Below are 19,444 nucleotides of genomic sequence, written 5' to 3'. Positions count from 1 at the left end.
ATAAATAAAAAAATTAAGTATATGTAGTTTTACTCTCATTGGTTCATGACTTTTCAGACTTCCTGTATATTGATCTTCCCTCCACTTTAATATAATGGGTTAATTTGTGTAGATTCATAACATAAGATCCCAATTAAGTCCATTTCAGGTCAGGTTGTAACATTACAAAATGTGGAAAAGTTCAAGGGGGGTGAATAGTTATGCAAGCCACTGGGAAACAAGAAGTCTTAGCACTAACACTAAATACAGGGACTGATGTAAGAACTACCAAGTGCATGTGTTTTTTTTTTTGTTTTTTTTTATCATCACACAATCTCATGTCTTGCCATTTACTTTTAAAAATGATTCCAGACTGGGTTAGGGTTACAGTTAGAGTTAGATTAACCCTAAGATTACTTTTCACACTTTATATGTTTCATTTTTCTTGTTAAGTTTGAAAGGTCATTTAACCTTTAATGTGTTGTGCGTTATTGGGAGGCGGAAAGTCTATAGACGTCTCACTGACAGCTTTAGTGACTTTAAATTTCACATTTTAACACCAAAAATGTGAAATTTAAAGTCACTAAAGTGGTCAATGTAACCTGGCATTTAGCTCTGGGTTAAATGCAGGTCATGCAGGACAGACGTCTGGTCATGTGGACAACGTTTATAACACTTTCTGTCTCTGTTATGAGGTTAAGGAAGGGTGAATAAACCTTTAGCTGGGCTTCAGATCAGTGTGTGATTGTATAGAGACAGAGAAATGCCTTGTTGTTCAATGCAGTCACAAATACAGAGTTTTGTGAGAAACAAATACACTCTCGGAGATAAAGGTACCTACCTGTACTTCTCCCTGTAGCTGGGGTGGAACCATCAAGGAGACATATGAAACTTTCACCTGAAAATGAAAATATAATGTACCTTTAAAAATAATTTAAGGTCCATAACCTTAACCTGGACCTCCACCCTGAACGACCTGCATATTAATTCAAGTTAGCTTTTTAAGTTTAAACTCCTTTAATCAACATGTTGGTGTATTTTCAATTTGGTTAATACCCACAATGCCGTTCGACTACCTCCTGATAGTGGTGAGGAGGGATTCAGTCCTCACTTCATCTCTACCTAACGAGTGCGATGCAGCGGCGCTTTAGTCTTTTAGTCTGTCCAGCTGTCTCACCTGCTCATCTGTACAATCTGCTCAAACAGATCAGCTTCCAAAGCTTTTGTGTTAACGTGATCGTCGACGCCATCGTACTCGTCATAGCGTAGATCGATAACTAGCCAAACAAAATGAAGATGTTTAGCATGTTTGAGGGTGGATTTCCTTTAAGGCCCACTGACGTACCTTTACAGCTTTACTCTAAAAGCTAATTCACCCCATTAATGCATAAATTATTTACAAATATATCCAGATTCTTTAGAAGCATTTTAATTCCATTAAATGTTAAAATGTTAATTTCTACCATATTAGATTTTGTGCCATTTTAAAACCTTTTTCACTTCATCTCCTACAAATGTTGTCCAATCATCATGAAGAAGCCCAAAAGAATAGGACAGCAAAGTCACCAAACAGGGAGTGAGGCAATATCTTAGCAAGAGCTTGATGCATTGCTTTCAAATTTGTTGTACACTATATAGGCAAAAGTTTGTGCACCCCTGACCATCACACCCATATGTGCTTGTTGAACATCTCATTCCAGATTTATTCCCCATGTGTTTGCTGTTATAATAAGCTCCACTCTTCTGGGAAGCTTTCCACTAGATGTTGGAGCGTGGCTGTGGGGATTTGTGTTCATTCAGCTACAAGGGCATTAGTGAGATCAGGCGCTGATGTTGGTGAGGAGGTCTGGGGTTCAGTCGGTGTTCCAGTTCATCCCAAAGGTGTTCAGTGGGGTTGAGGTCAGGGCTCTGTGCAGGACACTCGAGTTCTTCCACTCCGACCTTCACACACCATGTCTTCATGGAGCTCGCTTTGTGCACAGGGGCGTTGTCATGCTGGAACAGGTTCAAGTCTCTTAGTTCCAGTGAAGGGAAACTGTAATGCTACAGCACACAGAGACGTTCTATACAATTGCGTGTTTCCAACTTTGTGGGAACAGTTTGGAGAAGATCCACACATGAGTGTGATGGTCAGGGGTGCACAAACTTTTGGCTGTATAGGGTATCTCTTTGGAAACGAGTGCTGATGGTCCCAGTGGCTTCCGGCGTTCCTTCATCGCTAAGAAAGTGCTTGGCCCCCTTAATCGCTGCTTGAAGCTATATTTTATTTAATTTGGGATTATGTGTAGAGATGAAACAGAAATCAGGATAATGATGTATGTTAAATTAGATTGATGGTTTAAAGTGAGGAGATGATTTTGTATATTTTCTTATATTTTCCTAAAAACAGATACATTTTTAAGATATAATTGAAGTAACCTCGGTTTGGTATTTTTACCTGTGAAAGTGAAAGTGAAAGTAAAATAAATGAAAATTCGATTTAAAGCTGGTTTTTAAAAAGAATGTATTTTGTACAAAAAAAAACAAAAAAAAAAAACAACCCTTTGTGAATGGGAATCGACTCCTGAGATTGATTCAGTTGAAAGAGTCGTTTAAAAGATTCGGTTGGTTAATGAATCGATTCTTCCAGCAGCGTGAAAACAAGCAGCAGCTCTACAGGAAACAGAGGGACAGCAAAGTTTTCTTCTTTAACAGACATCAGAGAGGTGGAGGAGTGAGAGAGTAAATGCTTGGAGTGAGAAAGTAAATGTAGAAACTAAAGAAATAAAGTGAGATCAGCATGCTAAACCCTGCTGCAAACGGGGAGTCTGTGCATGTGCTCTCCAACTATGTGGAGGAATATCTGGAGCTGGTGGAGTCTCTTCCTCTGGACCTTCAGAGATGTGTTTCTCTAATGAGGGAGATAGATGCAAAATATCAAGGTTGGTTCCATCTTTCCATCTTTCCATCTTTCTAGTGCTCTCAATTCTAACCACGTGTTCATGTTTTCCTCCAAACTGCAAGGAAACAAAACTGAAATAAACAAACAGAGCTTCAATAATTCCCTGCATGTTAGATAAAAAAAAACAACAACAACAACAACAAGTTTTGCTGTTTAATTGAACTGTTTTTGTTCTAATTATATAATAATGCTTTTAACTGTAGCTAAATCATGGTTACCATAATAATAATAATAATAATAATAATAATAATAATAATAATAATAATTATTATTATTATTTATTAACCAGGAGTATTAATTAAAACAAGGTAACGTTATTTAAACTAATTACACTATTATTAAAATGATTTGTATCATTTATATCATTCGTAGTTGCACTAGTAAACATCACGCTTTCTACACTCATGTTATTAGCATTAGCTTGCTTTTAGCATGTCCATAGCTAGCATGCTAAGCGGATCAATCTTTCTTTGCTAGCTAAATATTTTTTTTAATCTTCTTTGCTAGGATTCAGCTAGGTTTCATTTTCTTTTAAAGTTTTTTTTTTTTTAAATGTTTAAATATTTTTGGAAATATGGTCAATTTAGTAAAAGCAAGCGTATAAGCTAGCGTATAAGCTAAGCTAAGCTAGCCAACCGAGATAACATTCTTCTTCATCTATATGCTAGTTAGCTGACATATTCATATTTATAGCCGTTATTCGTTACCATAGCAACACGTTCAAATTGCCACGCGCTTTTTCCGTTATTAATGAGGAAAGAATGCTAACGCTTATTAGCTTTAGCATTAGCAAAATGTTAAATAGTTAGCTATAAGAAAGCTCACACATATTATTGTATCTAGCTATGCTAGCCAGCTGGATGTTTATACTAGCTGCTAGCTAGGTTTTGGTGAAATTATTAATAAAAGTTATATATAAGTAATAAATATAAATACGTATTTTTAAGTTTTCTGAGTTATAAAAACAGATAGTGGTCATTTCTTATTTAGTATAAGCAGGAAAAGTGGATTGTTAAGTTAATTAGCAGTTTGTAAAGTTTAGAGAAGAATTACATGCATTTGTTTTTCAAATAAAAATATATTTTGTTCACATTTCATTTTTAAAAAGTCTAAACAGGTCACACAAAACATGAGATAAAGCAGTGGAATATAACAGAAATATAACCTCTTAAATTTATCGCTTATTCATCGGTTATTCAGTTTAAAACATATAAATCAGGGAATATTACGAATTATTCATGACTTAGAAATAAAAACTAACAGAAAGGTGTGAGAGTGAGGAATGGAAATCTGGTGACAGAGTTTACGATGTTTAAAAATGTGAGAATAATGAAATTGGAAAAAAAAAAAAGAAAAAAGAATTGTGTTTACATAAACATTTTCAATTTCTGCAAAACATCTTTGACAAGTTTCAGTTTATATTTCTAAAACTATGAACCAAAAATAAGTTTATTGCCCTCAGAAGGTGGAAATGTGATCTACAATGGAGTCCAAGATTCATTTATCTGTTTTCATCAAGGTTAGCGGTTTCCTACGTTACCCACAATGCCAATAGCGGTGCAGTGGGATTTCCCCTTCGCTTCACTTCTACCTAACGAGAACGATGCGGCGGCGCTTTAGTCTTTTAATCTGTCCAGCTCTCACTCCTCCTCATCTGTACGCTCTTCTGAAAAAGATGAGCTTCCAAAACTTTCATGCTAATACCGGCGTCAGTGCCATCGCTCTCATCATCTCGTAGATCGATAACTAGCCGAGCCGAGACTCTGCGTCATGGCTGCATTGCATTCTGGGACGTTTCGCTGGAAAATGAAAAGGAGCTTTCTCATAACACAAGAAACGTAAAGCAATACGTTATTACTCCTTGCTGTAATTTTACAATCTTTGCGCAACTGTCAAGAAATTCGCTAATCATTTGATAGTTTGATATACGACAAACCAGAACGAGATGTTTCTCTGGTAACGATCAACCATATCTTCAGGAACCTAATTTGTCGAATTGGCCCGTTTGCAGAGATCCTGAAGGAGCTGAATGACGTTTATGAGAAGCACAAGCAGGAATCGGATCCCGTCCAGAGGCGGCGTCTCCTCCAGCACATCCAGCGCTCTCTGATCCGCACCCAAGAGCTGGGAGACGAGAAGCTCCAGATCGCGGGACAGATGGTGGAGCTGGTGGAGAACCGCACTCGTCAGTTCGAGTGGCAGGTGGAGCTTTTCCAGGCTTGTCAGAGTTCTCCGGAGAGCACCGTGTCCGTCGGGAGCATCGCTTCCCCCACCGTGACTACAGTAAACGTGACGCCGCTAAACGTGACGCCGCTGATGTCTCTGGGCAAAACGGGGACAGACAGAAAGCGGGAGGAGACACCAGGGTCGGGCGATAAGGTGAGCGGGAAGCGCTCGCGGAGACAAAAGAGCGGCTCGGAAAACCGGGACAACTCCAATTACGGTCTGGAGCACGGCGACGACACGGTGAGCGTCGTCACCCCGAAAGAGAAGAAAGCCCGGACGTCATCGACGTCGTCGTCGAAAAAGAAAAAGAGGTCCAAAGCGAAGCAGGAGAGAGAAGCGTCTCCGACCGATCTTCCCATCGACCCGAACGAGCCGACGTACTGCCTGTGCGAGCAGGTCTCCTACGGAGAGATGATCTGCTGCGATAACGACAAGTGCCCCATCGAGTGGTTCCACTTCTCCTGCGTCGACCTGCATCACAAGCCCAAGGGAAAGTGGTACTGCCCCAAGTGCAGAGGAGACAACGAGAAGACTATGGACAAAACCCTCGAGAGGGCTAAAAAGGAGCGAGCCTACAGTAGGTAGTCTCTCTCTCTCTCTCTCTCTCTCTCTCTCTCTCTCTTTATCTCTCTCTATCTCTCTATCTCTCTCTCACTCACACACACAGAGTGCCTTTTCACCAAGAGTTAATAAACTCTATAAAAAAAGTTATACTCTATATAAAAAGTTCAGTTCATTTTACACTTTGGAGGAGAAGAAGAAGAAGCATTAAAGGAAAACACCAGCTTTATTATTATTTTCTTCATTCTATAACTCTATTCAGTACATTTCTAGTGTGTGTGTGTGTGTGTGTGAGATTGTTACGGACAAAAATTCCTACATTTTCCTTCAAAAGAAGAAAAAAAACCCCAGAAAACCTGTTTACTGAATTATAATCAAAGTCTAAAGGAAGATGTTGCATTTTAAAAGTTGCTGTAAATGAAGCGATACGGATTTTCAACAACTGACATTCAAATTCTGATTTTCTCACCTGTATGCAAATTAGCTGTAACGCTCTAAAGAAGCGACAAATCCAGTCATTCAACTTGAACGATTCCTCGGACACAACCTGCAATCAGTTCCCGTTTACTGTTTGACGCACAACAACCGGAAAGAAAAACATAGAACCGTGGTTTCACCTTCCGCTGTCGTATACCATCTCTCGTTAAATACGTATAGAGACATTACGAAGAAAATTAAAGCTCGGAATGACGTAGCAGAGATCGTTGGTAGCTTGTACAGCTAATTCGCGTTGCTAATCTAATCAGAGAATGAAGCTAGTGGACGAAAACATTCAAAGCAGACGACCGAATTTTACACCGATTAGTGCGTTTGCGTTTAACTAGCTAGCTTTTGTAGCTGTGTACCGTTTAGTTTATTGTAGCCACTACTGTTTCTCATCTGAACTAAGAAAAGCGCTGGACAGGCCACGCCCACAAGTAACTTGTCGCTTCTAGTAGTGTGAACATACAGTATCTTAAAGAAAACAAACAAACAGCTGCTGCGTATTTTATTTTGGTGAGCAATCCGAAAGATCATTATAGTGTTATTTTTATGGTTTCATTTCCAAGCAACATTTTAATCCGCAATCAGTTCAGAAAATATCGTATAAGTGAATACGAAAATTTAAATAAGTAGTCGTTCGATGTTTGAGATGTTCTTTCGTTTGTTTTTTTTTAATCCTAACTCCGTTACTGTTACTGTGTAGCGAGTTTGCGTTACATATTTTAAACTTTTTATCGGCTGCGATTTACGACTGAACTTCGACTTCCTTATAACAGGTTCTGGTTTATTTTTCTTCACTATAGAGAAACGTAGAAATTCTCGTTCCAGATACACACACACACACACACACACACACACACACACACACACACACACACACAGGAAACTGGAGTTGTTTAAGGTTTCTGCATTTGAATCCAGTTGTATTCAGTTACGCATGATCTCTTAATGTACACAATACTACCATTTCATATAGAAATTTTTTTCATATTCATATTCAGTGTCACAATTACAATAAAATCAGAATTACATACATCACGTGTTGCACCATTTCTGTTTTCATATAAATACGATTCTGCGGCTTCACCCTGGCCGCTGTGTGTGTGTGTGTGTGTGCACGTCATCACGTACGTTACTTGTTTTCACTCCGAGCGCTTTCTTCACGCTGGGGAAGTCAACACATTCGTAACATTTTTGTACTCACAGCCTGTTCTACAGAGGAAGGAAAAGGGGCGGAGTCATCAGGTTGGACTTTCCAACGTGGCTGAGACACATGAAAGAAATAATAACGTGGTAACGTGAACACAACACGTGGGTTGTAAAATGGACGGTTGCTTCTGTCGAGGATGTTTCTGAGGCGAAATGTTCGATCCGAGTCACGACCAGAGTTCAGTCGTGGTGACGTTCTTGCGGCAGATATTTCCAGTTATTACAAAATCATCTTTACTTGAATCCATAAAATCCAAACTGAGACCCAGGAAGAAAGGCAGATTTGAAATTAGGATTAAAATCTGACCGAAATGGTGTACAAAACATACACTATATGGAAAAGTATGTTGACACTTGACCATCGCACCCATATGTATGTATGTCTTCCTCAAACTGTTACACAAAGTACACGTTAAACCATCACTCTAATGTAACACACATCATTATCCTGATTTCTGCTTCATCTCTACACATAATCCCAAATTAAATAAAATGTAGCTGCAAGCAGCGATTAAGGGGGCCAAGCACTTTCTTAGCAATGAAGGAAGACCAGACGCCACTGGGACCATCAGCACTCGTTCCCAAAGAGATACCCTATACAGCCAAAAGTTTGTGCACCCCTGACCATCACACCCACATGTTGTTCTTCCCCAAACTGTTGCCACAAAGTTGGAAGCACACAATTGTATAGAATGTCTCTGTATGCTGTAGCATTTCAATTTCCCTTCACTGGGACTAAGAGACTCGAACCTGTTCCAGCATGACGATGCCCCTGTGCACAAAGCGAGCTCCATGAAGACATGGTGTGTGAAGGTTGGAGTGGAAGAACTCGAGTGTCCTGCACAGAGCCCTGACCTCAACCCCACTGAACACCTTTGGGATGAACTGGAACTGGAGACTCCTTACCCAACATCAGTGCCTGATCTCACTAATGCTCTTGTAGCTGAATGAACACAAAACCCCACAGCCACGCTCCAACATCTAGTGGAAAGCTTCCCAGAAGAGTGGAGCTTATTATAACAGCAAGCACACAGGGAATAAATCTGGAATGAGATGGTCAGGGGTGCACATACTTTTGGCTACATAGTGTATGAAGTGCGCTGTGGAAGCCAGTCAGGAGGCCCTCTGTGGCTCTGTTGTTGTATTCTGTATTCTGATTGGTCAGAAGATGTTGAATAATTTTCTAGAACAGCAGCTCTGACAGTAGCGCAGGTTTCTATTAATCCGCTCGCTGTAGTATGTTTTTCGTTTCTATAGTAACAGCTCATATACAGCAGACGCTCGGATAACGATGAACATTTTTAAACACGCATGTAATCGTTGATATGTACAGAGACGTTTATTTAACATTTATGGAAGGAGTCTCCAGTAACAGTCAGAGCTGAAAATGCTAAAACAGAGTTTACGCTTTTTTGTGGTTTCTTTGTAACAAAAAAAATGACAAGGTGCGTTAATTGTTTTGTCGTGACGCAAGCGAGAACAGGAAATTGTTTCACAGACATTAACTGTAAGTATAAACAGATAAAAGTTTCTTTGTTTAATAAGTAAAAACTACCGCTGTGGTACAAGAGGAATAAAACACTCCATTTTGTGCTGTTATAGTAAAATAATCAACGACCGTGGCGTGATGAAGCGGAGTCACTGTTACCACCCTGAAGCTGGTTCTTTTCCTATAACTGCACAACATGGAGTGTTTTATTCCTCTTACACCACAGTGATTTTATATGCAGTTTTTATTTATTAAAGATCAATCAACACTGCAGAAGTTTTTATCCGTTTAGAGTTACACAGAGCGTGTTATTCGTTATATATATCGCGTTCTTATTTCAAACAGCGACACTGTTTCGAGTACGTAGTGGTTTGAGACACAGAATTGTGTTTGTGGTTCTATGTGGTGCAAAGGGGAAGGAAAACTTTTTCTGTTGTTGTTCATGATAACAAAGGGGCAGCAAGCTCTGCTCTGAAACCACAAATTTAAAAAATAAATAAATAAATAAAATACAGCGCACGTCTCGAGTTCTCAGCATAACTGCTTTTTTTTATTTCCATTATTTACAAGTGCTGGAAAAAAATGACTGACAACCAGTGCAAAATCTGTACATATATAATCCATCATGTGTCTTATATACAAGCTTGCTGAAACACACACACACACACACACTCATACGCAGGCATTCATGCACAGAATAGCGTACGACATCAAAGACTAGGAAGAAAAAAAAAACGTATATATAATATATATCATCCTGAAATACTGACATGAGTGATGTTTGTTTATTTTCTTGTTTTTTTTTTAATTATCATAATTGAGAATCTAAGGGTATTTCATTTCTTCAGATCTCAGCGTGAGTGTTTTTTATTCAGAATACAGCACAAGTAATCGCCTCCTGATGAGATTAGAACGGTGTGTGTGTGTGTGTGTGTGTGTGTGTTGGAAATGGACGGAAATGAGACGTGCAGGGTTTTCACACTCGATCGTGTACAAGAAGCACAAAACCACGATCCTGTACGATAAGTAAAGTGCATAAAAAAACTTAAAAACAAACCCAAAAAGAGTAAATATTTATTTTCCGCTGAACAGCGACGGAAACGGGAGGTGAGTGTCAAAGAGGGTAGGGTGTGTGTGTGTGTGTGTGTGTGTGTGTGTGTGTGTGTGTGTGTGTGGGGTCAACTGTCTCTCCAGCTCTGCTCCACGATGGCCGAAACCCGCTTCTCGTACTCGCGCTTGTTCTCCTGGTACAGCTGAGCCGCCTGGCTGTTGGCCGGGCTGTTGGGGTTCGGCTCGTCTAGAAGCGACTGTGGAGGAAGAGAAACGCTCCAATTATCATACGGTCACCGCGTGTCGCTTCCACGTTGGATACGACATGTGTGAAGTACGTAAGTAAGTAAGTAAGTACACACCTGAATGGAGGTCAGGATGGAGGACACGTCGTACGTCGGACTCCAGCGGTTCTGAAGAATGTCCAGGCAAATACTTCCGTCTGCGTACACTGATCACACACGCACACACACACACACACACAGTATTTCAGGTGTTAAATACTCTTCAACATATTTAATTAATTAGTTAATAAAGTAAAACCACAAATACAAAGGAGAGAGAGAGACAAAGATAGATAAACACAGATACAGAGACACACACACAGAGTGAGAGAGAGATACAGTGAGAGACACAGAGAGAGAGAGAGAGAATGAGTCTGTATCTAAATGTTTATATTTGTCATGCCAATAAAGCAACATTTTGACTTTGACTAGAGACACAGATAGAAAGAGACAAAGAGAGCGAGAGAGAGAGATAAAGAGAGCCAGGAATAGAGAGAGACAGATAGCGTGAGAGAGAAACAGGAATAGAGAGAGACAGCAATAGAGAGAGACAGGAATAGAGAGAGACGGATAACATGAGAGAGAGACAGGAATAGAGAGAGACGGATAGTGTGAGAGAGAGACAGGAATAGAGAGAGACGGATAGTGTGAGAGAGAGACAGGAATAGAGAGAGACGGATAACATGAGAGAGAGACAGGAATAGAGAGAGACGGATAACATGAGAGAGAGACAGGAATAGAGAGAGACGGATAGTGTGAGAGAAACAGGAATAGAGAGAGACAGATAACATGAGAGAGAGACAGGAATAGAGAGAGACAGATAGTGTGAGAGAGAAACAGGAATAGAGAGAGACAGATAGTGTGAGAGAGAGCCGGAGATAGAGAGAGACAGAGACAGACAGATAGAGTGATAGAGAGACAGAGAGATAGAGACTTTTATATTTATAATTATTTTATAATTCAATTACTATTTTATTTGTTATTTCCTTTATATTATTTTGCACTGTTTTTAATTGTATGCAGCAACGCTGCATTGCTTTGGCAATATGAATGTACAAATATGTCAATAAAGCACCTAAACTGAACTGAACTGAACTGAGAGACAGCAATACTGAGACAGATAGAGAGAGGCAGAGTGAGAGACAGACAGGTAGAGTGAGAGACAGATAGAGTGAAAGAGAGACAGAGTAAGAGACAGACAGGTAGAGTGAGAGAGAGAGACAGAGTGAGAGACAGACAGGTAGAGAGAGAGACAGATAGAGTGAGAGAGAGACAGATAGAGTGAGAGAGAGACAGGAAGAGACAGACAGGTAGAGTGAGAGAGAGAGACAGGTAGAGAGAGACAGGTAGAGTGAGAGAGAGAGACAGAGTGAGAGAGACAGAGTGAGAGAGAGAGACAGGTAGAGTGAAAGAGAGACAGAGTGAGAGAGACAGACAGATAGAGTGAGAGAGACAGAGAGATAAATCAGTAAAAGAGTGTGGTTTGCTCTGTAGCTTCACACAGTCAGTATTTAAGCTCCACACAGATGTTCCAGATGTTTTGGGGTGTTGAAGATGAATGCAGCTGGATATTTCCTCACACACCGAGTGTCTGCTTATTAAAGAGTAAATATTAAACAGTACTCTGTGACGGGACACGGCTTCAGAGCGGACGCTGGTGAGGACACGGGTTTGGTGTGGATAAGTGTCAGATATTACAGGTATAATATAATACAAATAAGCTTATACCATATATGGGCATTGGAGATACTGGAGTAGCAGCCAGATAGAGAGAAAATAAGGAAATTAAATGTTTCTACATTAAAATAATCACTATAAAGAGCAGTAAATAGTAATAAATGAAACAAAGTCAATATTTAATGTGACGATCCTTCGCTTTAAAAATAAAGCAGTATCTGAGGTGCAGTGTGTGCAGTTTTATAAGGAAATGAGCTGGAAGTGTTACTGAGCATCTTGCAGAAGCAGCCACAGTTCTTCTGGAGACTTTGACTGTCGACTCGCTTCTTATTTCTGCAGCGAAACCCAGCAGCCTTCATTATGTTTTTATCTGAAAAGTGTCTCTTATGGAATCTGCTGCTTTCTTTACTGTGTGTGTGTGTGTGTGTGTGTGTGTGTGTGTGTAAAACCCCCTCGTTGATCTCAAGATGGAGGTTTAACTCACCGTTCGGGTGAAACATCTTGGAGACGAATCTCACAGTCGGAGGTTTGTTAGGATATTCTTCTGTAAACTCCACCGTCAGCTTGAACGTACCTACACACACACACACACACACACACTCCGTGTTCACTTTCCGTAGAGTAAAATCAGTTTATAAACTCTATTTTAAACTCGACACATCAGGACGTAAAACACTCACCGTCTTCAAAAGGTGTTCCCTCAGGGCTGTGGTTTAAAAAATAAAAAAAACAGATAAAGAGAAGTGAGCAGTTAAATAAATAAATAAACACACTAATTAAATAAATAAATAAATAAATAAACAAACTCAAACTTTTATTTCTGTTCAATTTTGGGCAACAATATGATCTGTTATTCTTTAAAAAACATCGACTCCGAGTATCACGAGAGCGGAGTTTATCCATCCGAGACGTCATTAACACTGAACCTGTGCGTTTTTATTAATATTTTATTTATTTATTTATTTATTTATTATTAGTTATTAATTATTGCTAACCGTCTTCACTTCACCGTCTGTACAAACGTCTGTGCAGCAGAACCTGCGCTGTGTTTTAAAAGAATATAAATAAAACATACATTTTTGTATTTAATGTCGTAATATAATAACGAATCAATCTTCTCTCTATAAATGTATCTCCGGGTACGAGCCTGTATTTCATTTATAACTGAATAAGTTACATCTTCATCATCCTCATTATCTTCATCACCATCACCATCCTCCTCCTCATCATCCTCCTCCTCATCATCACCATCACCATCCTCCTCATCATCTTCATCATCCTCATTATCATCACCATCCTCCTCCTCATCATCTTCATCATCCTCATCCTCATCATCTTCATCATCCTCATTATCATCACCATCCTCCTCCTCATCATCTTCATCATCCTCCTCCTCATCATCCTCCTCCTCATCATCACCATCACCATCCTCCTCCTCATCATCCTCCTCCTCATCATCACCATCACCATCCTCCTCATCATCTTCATCATCCTCATTATCATCACCATCCTCCTCCTCATCATCTTCATCATCCTCATCCTCATCATCATCCTCATCATCATCACCACCATCATCCTCCTCCTCCTCATCACCACCATCATCACCCTCCTCATCTTCATCCTCATCATCATCCTCCTCATTATCACCATCCTCCTCATCATCTTCATCATCCTCATCACCATCCTCCTCATCTTCATCCTCACCACCATCAACACCATCCTCATCTTCATCCTCCTCCTCATCACCACCATCATCATCCTCCTCCTCCTCATCCTCCTCTTCATCACCATCATCTTCATCCTCATCACCATCATCATCACCATCATCTTCATCCTCATCTTCATCCTCATCACCATCCTCATCATCTTCATCCTCATCACCATCCTCATCACCATCCTCCTCACCATCATCATCATCCTCCTCCTCCTCATCCTCCTCATCATCACCATCCTCCTCATCATCACCATCATCCTCATCATCATCCTCATCCTCCTCATCATCACCATCCTCCTCATCATCACCATCACCATCCTCCTCCTCATCATCCTCCTCCTCATCATCACCATCACCATCCTCCTCATCATCTTCATCATCCTCATTATCATCACCATCCTCCTCCTCATCATCTTCATCATCCTCATCCTCATCATCATCCTCATCATCATCACCACCATCATCCTCCTCCTCCTCATCACCACCATCATCACCCTCCTCATCTTCATCCTCATCATCATCCTCCTCATTATCACCATCCTCCTCATCATCTTCATCATCCTCATCACCATCCTCCTCATCTTCATCCTCACCACCATCAACACCATCCTCATCTTCATCCTCCTCCTCATCACCACCATCATCATCCTCCTCCTCCTCATCCTCCTCTTCATCACCATCATCTTCATCCTCATCACCATCATCTTCATCCTCATCTTCATCCTCATCACCATCCTCATCATCTTCATCCTCATCACCATCCTCATCACCATCCTCCTCACCATCATCATCATCCTCCTCCTCCTCATCCTCCTCATCATCACCATCCTCCTCATCATCACCATCATCCTCATCATCATCCTCATCCTCCTCATCATCACCATCCTCCTCATCATCACCATCACCATCCTCCTCCTCATCATCACCATCACCATCCTCCGCATCATCATCACCATCCTCATCATCACCATCACCATCCTCATCACCCTCCTCATCCTCATTGTGGAAGCTCATCCTCCTGATTTACACCCAGAGCTTCCTCTCGTCTCTCGTACCCGAATATGACCGCGTTCCACACCATGATGTTGTTCTCAGATGGAGCTCCGCTCACACCAGCTGGAGGATCCTCCTGGAGCCTGAACACACACACACACACACACACACACACACACACCTTTAATTACATAACAATTTAATTAAATAAATATCAGAATAACACTAAATATCAGAGAACAGGTTCATTAGGTTTCTCAGGAGCCGGAATTTAGCTTCAGAAGTTTTTGTGTTTAAATTAAACCTAATTTTAATTTTTTAAAGTTTTTTTTTTAACATACAAATGAACACTAATGAAGTTTTACAGTAATGCTAACTAGCTTTAAGTTTAGCTAGCTCATTGTTATCACACTATACACCAAATCTATCAACTCACCCTGAGGATATTATAAAATATATAAAATATAATATTAATATAATATAATTCACTATTCTGAATGTTTACGATGGAATTACAGCTTGCCAAATAACTAGCTTCGCCAAATACTTCTCCTTCCCAGCTCAATTCCGGCAAGCCCCGCCTCTTGCTTCAGGATTGGCTAATATTTCATATACGCGCCCCTGATTGGCTGTGCGCGTTCGTGACTAACCAATCACCATAGAGAAGGCGGAATTTGCCCGAATACAGGTAGGTAGTCGACGCTTTATTAGCCGGAGACGTGATAAAAAAATATTTTTTAAAAACCCTCACCGTTTGAAATCCCTCATAAGCCGTCGTCTAGCAGGAGTAGACATGTTTCGCTAATTCAGATGAACGATTTAAGTGATCAAAAGGGTTTGTTAAGTAAATAAAACTAAAGCTACCGCTAAGAGCTAAAAGCTAAGCGACTCCACAACACACACACACAGCGACTAGCGATTCTCTTTCTGACGACAGAGTTCGGAATAAACCATAACATTCACACGGAGGGGTGTGCTCAAAGTGGGCGCGACGCTGAAACCGCAAAAATAACTTGTTCCTTAAAGCAGGAATTAGTGCTCTGCTAATGAAATGGTATGTATTTCCTGAGTAAAATGTTTAAATCAGTGTATTAAAAACACAAACCTGTGAAAATAAGTTCGCTCTCCGTAAAGCCCGCGTGAGAGTCCCCTACCCCTGCTCTTCCTCTTGGTACAGTCTGTACGGGAGACGCAGGAGTGACGTCTGTGTGTGTTTTTCTTTTTTTGGTAATGCGGAAGTGCTGTGGCGGAAAGGTCAATGAACTCGGTTTCTTTTCCAAATAGTGCAATAGTGCTGAAATTAATGCAACTGTTTTCGATAGATAGATAGATAGATAGATAGATAGATAGATCATTTGTCCTCTGTTCAGGTTTTATTCTTTGCCCATATAAATGCTTTGGCAATACATTGTACAATTTGTCATACAATAAAAGCTCATGTGAATTGAATAGAGAGACAAGAGACAAAAAGGAGGGAGACAGACAGATGGAAACAGAGAGAGAGAGAGAGGGAGAGAGAGAGAACGAGTGAGGAAGAGAGAGAGACATGCACAAAGAGAGAGAGGGAGAGAGAGACATGCACAAAGAGAGGGACAGAGAGAGAGAGAGATAGACACATGCACAAAGAGAGGGACAGAGAGAGGGAGAGAGAGACATGCACAAAGAGGGACAGAGAGAGGGAGAGAGAATTTGAATTTCTTGGGTCAGTCAGAAAGCTGTAACAAATCTTACACTGATTTGAGAAAAAAACAAACAACAATAATTATTTATATATTAAAGGAAACAGGGGAAAGAGAGTAAAAAAAAAAACTCCTCCTTAATAAAATATAAAATGGCACACAATTAGAAATTCACGAGTAACTCATCAGTTTCTTCGTGACGCGAACACAACAATCTCTTTACGCCCCAAATACTCATAAACACCGGCAGTTTCTCCACCAGCATGTAGCACACAAACTCAACTCTAAACCCCTGAACTACGGAGTCCACTGTTCCCTCAGTCCACTGTTCCCACAGTCCACTGTTCCCTCTCCTGCCGAGACGCTCTTCTCGTTTGTAGCTACGTTTCCTGTCCCAGATATGAAGTTTAGCAAAATCAGGCACTGAGAGAGAGAGAGAGAGAGAGAGAGGGAGACAGAGAGAGAGAGAGAGAGAGAGAGAAGGGGGATGACAGACAGAGATATACACAAAGAGAGAGAGACAGAAAGAGACAAAAAGAGAAGGAGAGAGAGAAACAGAAAGAGTGACAGGGAGACAGAGAGAGAGAGAGAGAAGGGGGGAAGACAGGCAGGCAGAGATATGCACAAAGAGAGAGATAGAAAGAGACACAAAGAGAGAAATAAAAAAAGAGTGACAGAGGGAGACACACACACACACAGAAAGAGAGAGAGAGAGAGAGTTTTTGACTGTATTGTTGAATGCATGTACATTTGTTTCTATTTATTTCTGTAGTTATTTTCTAACTTGTTCCCAAAGTCTGTATCCAAGCTTCAGGAATACAAATGAGAGATCCGTCTCGCCATTAAAGCAACGGTTCAACTCTGACTTTCTGAGAGAGAGAGAGAGAGAGAGAGAGAGATCACTCTGATCTGTCCACAGTATAAGCACATTGGAGAGGAATATTACTGTAAATCACTCAAACACACACTCAAACACACACTCATACTCACACACACACACACTCATACTCACACACACACTCCCACACACACACTCATACTCAAACACACTCCCACTCATACACACACTGAACCTCACACTCAAGCACACACTCATACTCACACACACACTCCCACTCAAACACACACTCACACACAAACATACACTCAAAACACTCAAACACACACTCACACTCAAACACACACTCAAACACACTGATACTCAAACAGACACTCAAACTCACACACACACACTCAAACACACACACTGAAACACACACATACTCAAGCGCACACTCACACACACACTGAAACACACACACACACACAAACACACACTCAAGCACACACACACGATCAAACACACACTCACACTCTCAAACATGCACTCACATTCAAACACACACTCAAACACACACTCACACTCAAACTCAAACACACACTCACACTCCCCCAAATCCAGACTGAATACATTTGAAACAAATGTAAAGAACATGAACACTGAACAGTGGAAACATGAAATTAAATCCCAAACACAAGTTGTGACTAAATACAGTGTGGGTTAGAAACTGAAAAAAGGAAGACGCACTAAAAGCTATAAACCCAGAGAACAGAGACTCTGTAAACACCGTGAGCTACAGGAAGTAGAAACAGAGACGCACTTCACTCGGATCCGTCCAAAATTTAACCACATCAGAGAGGAATATCAGCGTAAATTCACAGCCTTCATCCCAAACTCCTCCTCTCTCAGCTCTGAACAGGAACTGAGCTGCGTTTCAGGGCAACATGAAGGAAGTGTGTGACTGGAGCCATCATACAACGCACACAAATCTAATCTAATCCAATCTAATCTAATCTAATCCAATCTAATCTAATCTAATCTAAACTAATCTAATCTAATCTAATCTAATCTAATCTAATCTAATCCTAACACTGTCTATTATAATATTTTATACATCTGTATATAATATTCTATATAAATGAATTCGGTACTGCATATCTTTCTGTAATACATCTGTTCATTTCATTAATGTCTGTTCATGTTCAGTGTTTATTTTATTCTTTATTGTTTTTCTATTCCTTTATTTGTTGTTGTTGTTTGTCTGTGTAACTTTTATATTAATTTGCTTTGGCAGTATTGTTAAAACAGTCAAATAAAGCACACTGTGAACCTGTGAGAGAGAGAGAGAGAGATGGAGAGAGAGATGGGGAGAGAGAGAGAGACAGAGAGAGACAGAGAGAGACAGATGGAGCGAGAGGAAGAGAGGGAGATAGAAAGAAAGAGGGGGAGAGAGAGATGGAGAGAGGGAGAGATGGGGAGAGAGAAGGTGAGAGATGGGGAGAGAGGAGGAGAGAGAGATAGAGAGAAAGAGGGGGAGAGAGAGATGGAGAGAGGGAGATGGAGAGAGAGAGAGGGAAAGAGAGAGAAGGAGAGAGAGATGGGGAGAAAGGAGGAGAGAGAGAGAGAGGGAAAGAGAGAGAGAAGGAGAGAGAGATGGGGAGAAAGAGAGAGAAGGAGAGCGAGATGGGGAGATCTTTTTATTCTTTTATTTCTTTATTTTTTTTTACAGTCGATTCAGGTGTTTAAACAAGAAGGTTCAGGAGAGATGAGAAACACTGCCGTGTACAAACACGTCATCAACATGTCAATCATGACAGCTGATGCTGGTTCACCATCACTTCTTGTCCTTTTGGATCTTTCTGCAGCGTTCGACACCGTTGATCACGGTATACTTCTCAACAGGCTACACCACTCCGTTGGACTTAATAACACCGTCTTGTGTTGGTTCGAGTCATACCTTGCAGACAGATCTGAATTTGTGGCCATGGGAAGCTCAAGGTCCCGTTCACATGCTGTTAGATGCGGAGTTCCACAGGGATCAGTTCTTGGACCTATTTTATTCATTCTTTACATGCTCCCCCTTGGCAAAGTCATCAGTCGCTTGGGAATTTCTTTCCATTGTTACGCTGATGATACACAACTATATATGAAAAATGATGCTCACTCATCATCATCATCAACTTTAAGTACACTCACTGCCTGTCTGGAGGAGATAAGGGCTTGGATGAATCATAACTTTCTCCAGTTGAACAGCTCAAAAACAGAAGCCATCCTCATTGGTTCCCCTCATCAGATCAGAACATCTACCATAACTTGCATTACATTCTCTGGCCAGGACA

General features: G+C 40.6%; 3 protein-coding genes across 3 annotated transcripts; 1 reads left to right on the top strand and 2 right to left on the bottom strand.

Moving 5' to 3' along the window:
* The first annotated feature begins 2,578 nt into the window (after positions 1-2,578).
* Positions 2,579-7,225, top strand: LOC113526152 (inhibitor of growth protein 1). Its single transcript, XM_026912968.3, has 2 exons — positions 2,579-2,900; positions 4,932-7,225. The coding sequence occupies exons 1-2, from the start codon at positions 2,759-2,761 to the stop codon at positions 5,729-5,731; spliced, it is 942 nt and encodes a 313-aa protein (XP_026768769.1). The 5' UTR covers positions 2,579-2,758; the 3' UTR covers positions 5,732-7,225.
* Positions 7,226-9,411: 2,186 nt separating this feature from the next.
* LOC113525996 (ubiquitin-conjugating enzyme E2 A) lies at positions 9,412-15,537 on the bottom strand. The gene is made up of 6 exons (XM_034304246.2): positions 15,358-15,537; positions 14,669-14,749; positions 12,580-12,605; positions 12,384-12,473; positions 10,301-10,389; positions 9,412-10,195 (listed from the first exon to the last, which is right to left on the bottom strand). Exons 1-6 carry the CDS (start codon positions 15,399-15,401, stop codon positions 10,067-10,069), a joined length of 459 nt encoding a protein of 152 aa, XP_034160137.1. The 5' UTR covers positions 15,402-15,537; the 3' UTR covers positions 9,412-10,066.
* On the bottom strand, positions 12,612-14,714 carry LOC128318314 (uncharacterized). Its single transcript, XM_053233973.1, has 2 exons — positions 14,600-14,714; positions 12,612-14,116 (listed from the first exon to the last, which is right to left on the bottom strand). Exons 1-2 carry the CDS (start codon positions 14,625-14,627, stop codon positions 12,900-12,902), a joined length of 1,245 nt encoding a protein of 414 aa, XP_053089948.1. The 5' UTR covers positions 14,628-14,714; the 3' UTR covers positions 12,612-12,899.
* Positions 15,538-19,444: the final 3,907 nt, after the last annotated feature.

This window comes from Pangasianodon hypophthalmus, chromosome 5, assembly GCF_027358585.1.
Source record: "Pangasianodon hypophthalmus isolate fPanHyp1 chromosome 5, fPanHyp1.pri, whole genome shotgun sequence".
Classification (NCBI taxonomy): Eukaryota; Metazoa; Chordata; class Actinopteri; order Siluriformes; family Pangasiidae; genus Pangasianodon; species Pangasianodon hypophthalmus.
The sequence above is the reverse complement of the archived record's forward strand: the minus strand, read 5'-3'. Positions and strand labels throughout refer to the sequence as shown.